This window comes from Carassius gibelio, chromosome B17 (assembly GCF_023724105.1).
Source record: "Carassius gibelio isolate Cgi1373 ecotype wild population from Czech Republic chromosome B17, carGib1.2-hapl.c, whole genome shotgun sequence".
Classification (NCBI taxonomy): domain Eukaryota; kingdom Metazoa; phylum Chordata; class Actinopteri; order Cypriniformes; family Cyprinidae; genus Carassius; species Carassius gibelio.
Genome location: NC_068412.1, coordinates 11,163,075 through 11,170,748, shown reverse-complemented (window position 1 = coordinate 11,170,748; position 7,674 = coordinate 11,163,075). Strand labels below are relative to the sequence as shown.

General features: G+C 37.2%; 1 protein-coding gene across 1 annotated transcript in view; it reads left to right on the top strand.

Annotated features, from left to right (window-relative positions):
* LOC127976195 (trifunctional enzyme subunit alpha, mitochondrial) overlaps positions 1-7,180 on the top strand; it is a 9,670-nt gene extending 2,490 nt beyond the window's left edge. Inside the window, exons 6-20 of the mRNA XM_052580456.1 lie at positions 1-110; positions 205-307; positions 804-926; positions 1,068-1,186; positions 1,280-1,336; positions 1,621-1,730; positions 2,193-2,327; positions 3,853-4,024; positions 4,107-4,193; positions 4,267-4,407; positions 4,492-4,560; positions 4,672-4,867; positions 6,010-6,124; positions 6,262-6,407; positions 6,506-7,180. The exon at positions 1-110 is cut by the window's left edge and continues 10 nt beyond it. Coding sequence (XP_052436416.1) covers positions 1-110; positions 205-307; positions 804-926; positions 1,068-1,186; positions 1,280-1,336; positions 1,621-1,730; positions 2,193-2,327; positions 3,853-4,024; positions 4,107-4,193; positions 4,267-4,407; positions 4,492-4,560; positions 4,672-4,867; positions 6,010-6,124; positions 6,262-6,407; positions 6,506-6,651 — 1,829 coding nt within the window. The 3' untranslated portion in view covers positions 6,652-7,180. The remainder of the gene's footprint in view (positions 111-204; positions 308-803; positions 927-1,067; positions 1,187-1,279; positions 1,337-1,620; positions 1,731-2,192; positions 2,328-3,852; positions 4,025-4,106; positions 4,194-4,266; positions 4,408-4,491; positions 4,561-4,671; positions 4,868-6,009; positions 6,125-6,261; positions 6,408-6,505) is intronic.
* Positions 7,181-7,674: the final 494 nt, after the last annotated feature.

Sequence of the window (7,674 nt, the reverse complement as noted above, 5' to 3'; positions counted from 1 at the left end):
CGTGTCAGTACAGAATAGCCACCAAGAGTAAGAAGACGGTTCTGGGCTGCCCTGAGGTCATGCTCGGCCTTCTGCCTGGAGCTGGAGGAACACAGAGACTGCCCAAAATGGTCAGTAATATGCCACCATTCATTTAGTAATGATTCTCTTGATTGATTCGTCACAACTCAAGTCTGATTGTTCTTGCACATGTGTTTTATACAGCTTGGTCTTCCCAGTGCTTTTGATATGGTGCTGACAGGAAGGAGCATCCGTCCAGATAAAGCCAAGAAAATGGGACTGGTTCACCAGCTGGTGGATACTCTTGGTAAAACAGTTTCTGTATATGTGTATGCAAAACAGTAAAATGTAATTACAGTAATAAACAATGCAGTTGTGTATGTTAAACTGTAATATTGTGAAATATTTTCACATGATCTGTCAGAAAATGTTTATGCTACTCAGTATACAGTATATATATATATAAATATATCTGTCCGTGTGTGTGTGTATATATATAGGACATATACATTTATATATATATATATATACATTTATATATATATATATATATACATACATTTTTATATATATATATATATATATATATATATATATATATATATATTTTTTTTTTTTTATGGTTATAATTTACTGTTTTTTTGGCAACCATTTTTTTTATAAATAGAAAGATCAATATAATATTATTAATTTTTTAATATATTTTTTTGTAGAAGCATTAAAGTCTTTACGGTCACTTTTGATCTCTTTATTACATGCATGTTGAATGAAAGTATTAATTTATTAAAAAACAACAACAACAGGGCCTGGATTGAAGAGTCCAGAGGAGAGGACCATTGAATACTTGGAGGAAGTAGCTGTGGAGGCTGCCAGGGGGCTTGCTAAGAAGCAAATCCCACTTACCAAAGAAAAGGGCTTGATGCAGAGTAAGTGCTTGAAGTAGTCAAATTAGTTGACAATTATGTTTCTAAAATAATACAAGAAGATACAAGATTAAGACTATTGCCTCTATGCACCATAATTTTGCTTTATCACTGAAATCCATATATCTAATTATTTCCTTGCAGAAATTCAAGACTACGTCATGAGTTACCCGTTTGTGAGACAGCAGATCTACAATACAGTTCAGAAGAAAGTCATGAAACAGACCAAGGGACTGTACCCTGCCCCACTGAAAATAATTGAAGTATGATATTTGTTATCCAGTGCTCAGCGGTGATGTGTTATCATAAATCATGGTAGTAATAGAAATGTATGTTCTGCTTGTTTTCTCTTTCAGTGTGTGAAGGCTGGTCTGGAGCAGGGTCCGACTGCAGGTTACCTGGCTGAGTCACAGGTGCTGTGAAAGTGTTTCAATTATTTAATCTACAATAAAACACTTCATTTAATGTCTCATGCATTATTGCACTTGAATACACATCTCATGCTTTTTGGTTCCCCTCGAAACATCACTCGCATTTCTGACCAGGTGTATTTTTCGGGAGGATTTTGATCTTTGCAACTGAAAGCGTGCTGGATTACTTCTCAGTTCTCATTTAATGATAATGTTGGTTTGATGCAGACTGTGGTTAAAATGAAAGAGTATTAACATTTAATATGCCCTCCTTATCTCCATTTCAGAATTTTGGCAAGTTAGCCATGACCCCTGAGTCTAAAGCACTTATTGGCCTTTACCACGGTCAAGTCACATGCAAGAAGAATCGATTCGGATCCCCTGAGAAGGAAGTAAAGTATGTATATTCTTACTCTAGTGTCATGTATTATCATTGACAGTTGCTGCATGACTTTATTTATAGTGCAGCTACTTAAAGCTGCAGTCTGTTACCTCTTTTGGTTAAAAATGATCCGAAATATATTTTTAAGTAGGTAAATAAGCAGCCAGTGTTGAAAACCATCTCCTTACCTTAGCCCAATTCACAACAGTAAGCTTATAATAATGTTTTCTAATTTGAGAGGTACTGGTAGGTTTCCGTGGGAAATTCAAGCATGGCACTGCGTCATTACGTCACGTCTGTGAGCCACGAATCAAAACATTAGACTCATCCGTCTTGAGTTCGTGCCGATGCACAACCCAAATAAAGAAAATAATTCTGCAAATAACTGCAATGGCATGTTTCAGAGATGGCGACAAAGAGGCAAAACTTTAATGCTTGTAAAATAGTAATGTATTTTTCTTGATTTTCTGTTTGTAGAACACTTGCTATCTTGGGAGCAGGGCTAATGGGTGCTGGCATTGCTCAAGTGACTGTAGATAAAGCAATTCACACCATTCTTAAGGACACAACACTGGAGGGACTCAGTCGTGGAGAGCAGCAAGTCTATAAAGGGTGAGTATTAAAGGGATAGTTCACCCCAAAATTAAAATTCTGTCATTATTTACTCACCCTCATATCGTTCCAAAACCGTAAGACCTTTGTTCATCGTCAGAACACGAATTAAGATATTCTTGATGAAATCTGAGAGCTTTCTGACCCTCTCATAGTCAGCAACGCAACTGAAACATTCAAGGCCCAGAAAGGTAGTAAGGACATTGACTACGTTTACATGGACATCAGTAATCTAATTATTTACCTTATTCGAAATAAGACAATATGTGACCCTGGACCACAAAACCAGTCTTCAGTCGCTGGGGTATATTTGTAGCAGTAGCTACAAAAAAAACGTTGTATGGGTCAAAATTATAGATTTTTCTTTTATGCCAAAAATCATTGGGATATTAAGTAAAGATCATGTTCCATGAAAATATTTTGTAAATTTCCTACCGTAAATATATCAAAACTGAATTTTTGATTAGTAATATACATTGCTAAGAATTAATTTAAAATAACTTTAAAAATGCTAATTTCTCAGTGTTTAAATTTTTTGGCATCCTCAGAATCCAGATTTTCAAATACGGTATTTTCCGGACTATAAGTCACACTTTTTTTCATAGTTTGGCTGGTCGTGCAACTTATCTATCAAAATTAATTTGACATGAACCAAGAGAAAACATTACCGTCTCTGTCGCGGTTGAAGACAGTAATGTTTTCTCTTGGATTTTGGTTCTAAATAAATGTGACTTATACTCAAGTGCGACTCATATATGTTTTTTCCTCATGACGTATTTTTTGACAGGTGCGACTTATAGTCCGAAAAATACGGCAGTTGTATCTCAGCCAAATATTGTCCAATCCTAATAAACCATACATCAATGGAAACCTTATTTCTTCAGCATGTGTAAATATACATTTTGAAAAAAATTGACAGTTAAGACTGGTTTTGTGGTCCCGGGTCACATATTAGGATTAAGGTGTTTACATGAGTTGCTTTTGTTGCAATATTCCTTTCATGTTCCCGTTTTACATATAAAGTAAATAAAACTATTAATGGCACACGTCATTACGTCCCTACACCACGCCATCCGACGTTCCCTCCAGAATTTAACATCTTTTTCACAAATTTCACATTTGTCTTTGTTATTATGCCATATTTTTTATTTACTGAAAGCTTCAAGTGCAGTTAATTATTTGTCATGCTATACGTGCAAACTGATGATGGTGTTGTTGAAGCCATACTCTTTTATTTTCTGTCAAACGGTTGACCACTGCCTTAATCTCATTAATCTCATAATCACATTATTACTATACACATTATTACTATACACGCGTATCTTGTGCGAAAAGTCCTACATGATGGTAATAATGTGATTAAGGTGTGTACACGTTTATACTGCACTTCAATAATGTGACTAAAATATGAATACTCCACATGTCTTAATTCTTAATCAAATGGAATTTGTTATTAAAAACTGATTCTGTTTTTATATTTTATTTTATTTTTAATTCGATTTAATTGTGTAAATTTTCTTTTCAGGCTAAATGACAAGACTAAGAAGAAGAGTATAACATCATTCGAAAGGGACAGTTTTCTCTCCAGTCTAACTGGACAGCTGGACTACAATGGCTTTAATAAAGCTGACATGGTCATCGAAGCTGTTTTTGAGGACCTGAGCATCAAACACAAAGTCCTAAAAGAAGTCGAAGCAGTACGTTAATATCTAACAAGACTGAGATTTCAAATTCTCCTGAGTACTAAAGCTTTGACGAAACCATATTTTCTCCTTCCAGGTGATTCCTCCACATTGTATATTTGCTACCAACACATCTGCTTTACCAATCAAAGATATTGCAGCTGTCAGCAAGCGACCTGAAAAGGTAAGAAACTTGAGTTCTTGACCATCATGTGAAGTTAAGAGACGATCTGGAACATGTTACTTGTTTGTTTCAGGTGATAGGAATGCACTACTTTTCTCCAGTCGACAAGATGCAGCTACTGGAGATCATCACCACTGATAAAACCTCAAAGGACACAACGGCCTCCGCGGTGGCGGTCGGCCTGAAGCAAGGCAAAGTCATTATCGTCGTCGGGGTGAGACAGAGATTTTCAAAATGTACCTTTTATGGGTCCGTTATCCATTGTTTTGGATTAACAAATTGCAATGTTTGTCTTCAGGACGGACCAGGTTTCTACACCACCAGATGTTTAGCTCCCATGTTGGCTGAGGCGGTGCGTTTATTACAGGTTTGTGTATTACCTTCTGCTGTAAAAGTGTTATACATAAAAACCAGGCTATGATGACACTCTTGATAGTAACATGCCTAATATGCAGATCTTTGTGTTTTCTACATACAGGAAGGTGTGGACCCCAAGAAGCTGGATTCCCTGACCACAGGCTTTGGTTTCCCTGTTGGTGCTGCGACGCTGGCTGATGAAGTGGGCATTGATGTGGCAGCTCATGTGGCTGAAGACCTCGGCAAGGCCTTCGGCTCCAGATTTGGAGGGGGAAATATCGAGTTTTTGAAGAGCATGGTGGACAAAGGATTTAAAGGTACGTTCTTTAGCTTAAGGACAAAGTGTACTTCAGTTTTAATGTGAACGTGTTTGCAAACAGCTGTGTTAATTATATTGGTAGTGTTCATTTTTCTATTTTGTCAGCAGTTAAATACTAATTTAAAGGGATATTTCACCCAAAAATGAACATTTTGTCATTTAATTACTCACCCTCATGTCATTGCAAACCTGTAGGACCTTTGTTAATCTTCAGAACACAAATTAAGATATTTTTGAAGCATTCCGAAAGCTCTCTGCCCCTCTCATAAGAGCCTTTCACACCGCTTTAGTACTGAAGTACTGGGATGATTTGGCGCAAACTATTTCCCAGTACCATTTAAAGGGTTTCAGTCGCACTGACCGTGTGTACTAGGACATGACGTACAGTAGGCCGGTTGACAGCGATGTAATTAGTGCGCAGTGTTCAACAACGTTAACAAAGAAGAACAACTTTAATAACAGGAGGATGGAGGATGCTGTGATCGCAGCTTTGTTTTTGTTGTGTCTCGCGGGTTTCACAATAGTGGACATGGAATGTCGACGTATAAGTAAACTGCATGAAAGAAAGGAAAGGAGGACTAAGAATCTCCAATGACACACATTTGCTACAGCACATGTCCATCTATCGCTGTTAATCTTACTTGCGAAATAAACTGACACAATGTTTACAGTATGTTACACGCCGTTTTAAATCATGGCGGGTGAGGGCGTTTTCGGACGCGTCTGGCCAATCAATGTCCACTTAAGTCACAATTAGTACCAGTTGTGCTGGTTAGGCCTTGCTCCAGATTAGATTAGATCCAGATTAGATCAGATTATTTTTGGTTCTCAAAAAATGTTGTTTGCGTTCAGATCAAAGCATAAACAATGCATCAACGCAGACGTTGTTTATGTGTGAGATACTCTCCAAAATGACGCGGAGGAGATGAATTGTTGAATAAAGTCAATACTTTAGTTTTCTTTGTGCACAAACAGTATTCCCGTAGCTATGTAAAGTTACGGTTGAAACATACTGTATGTCACATGTAATTAATGAAAGAGTTTTCATTTATGGGTGAACTATCCCTTTAAGGCTTAATCTCTAGCGACCTTAAGTGACCTTAACATGTTCTGTACAATTTGTCATTAATTCGCAATTAGGCCGTAAATCAGGTAAGGGCTGCTACATCTACCAGCCTGGACTTAAACGCAGGGATGTGAACACAGAAGCTCTGGAGATTTTGGAGTCGTACAAGCTGACGCCAAATGCTGCTATGTAAGTTGTTCAGACTCTTTAGCTCCAATTCATAGGACAGATGCAGTGTTATTGTTCTGTATTAGTGTAATTTATCATTTTTTCATCCAAGAAGAACATTTTTTGTCATCACTGCAGCTTTCTGTCTCTCCACCCAGATCTTCAGACTCAGATATTCAGTACAGGTTGGTGTCCCGTTTTGTGAATGAGGCTGTTCTGTGTTTACAAGAGGGAATCCTTGCCAATCCAGTGGAGGGTGACATTGGGGCCGTGTTCGGTCTCGGCTTTCCACCCTGCCTTGGAGGTGACAGTCTAGATTTACTTTGACATGAACTTATCCTTAAACTGTACACAGAATCTTGTGCATTCAGTCCCATCATGATGTGAATGATCTAATTGCAGGACCCTTCAGGTTTGTGGACAGCTTTGGTGCAGACAAACTTGTGGAGAAGATGAGAAAGTTTGAGGAGGTCTTCGGGAACCAGTTTACGCCTTGTCAGCTTCTGCTCGATCACGCCAAGGATCAGAGCAAGAAATTTCACAAGTGACTTTAGCCGTTATGTGCCATTACTACTTCTTTGAAGTTTCAGAGATTCACGTGAAAAGCGATCGCGATTGTGCTCTTAAAGCGAAAATACAGAATGTGAAGAGCCTTTGTGTTCCTTAAAACAGACATAATACGTTAAAATATGAAAAATCACTTTTCCCATAAGATGCCATGTGCGTGACTAATATTCAGGTAGACTTTGGCCAAGCGATAGCCTTTCACTGAATTAAATGAATTCGTCTTTGAGTTGTTTTTGTATATTAATGAACTCTTTAGGGGAAATTGTTTTCTACTGATTGTGTACAAACTGTACAGGTAGAGACATCAGGTGCATTCCAGTACAGCCCAGGTGTCTAAATCAAAACCTAATGCTCTTCCTCATGTTTTTGTAGGATATAGTCCAAAAGCAGTTGTCTGTAAAATAACTCTTTTAATTTCAGTGAGCTTTGATGCTCAGTCTGCCTCTCTGGACACAGAACGTGGCCTACATAAAAAATGAATGTCAGTGAATTAAATGAAATGTTCACATCTTTTGTGATTATGGTGTTTTTATTGATCCCATTTGTTTGTTTTTTTTACAAATGGGACAATTAAGGTCATGTCAGCTTCTCGTGTTATAAGCATGATGTAGAAATGCAGAGCTGTTATGATACATTTCAAACAGGGTTTAATGTTAACTACCTACTGTCATAAAAATGTCTATGAAACATACATTACATTTTATAATTAAATTATTAAAAACAGGATGCATATTCCAATTTAAATGAACAATAGCTGTACAGCAACTTTAAATTAACTTGAATACAAGTATAAGAATAACAGTATAAGAACATTAAATTTAGATCAGTAATATAGCATAATATGTCCGTGTCTTCCAGAATGTGCAGTCTGTAAACTAAAATGAGTGGAAAGGTCATTGTTTTTGATATTGTCTTTTTCTCATAATGAGAAAACGTGCTCTCCAGCAGGGGGCGCTCGGTGGCTCAGTAACATAAATAAATAAAAATATACACCTTTTCCGGTG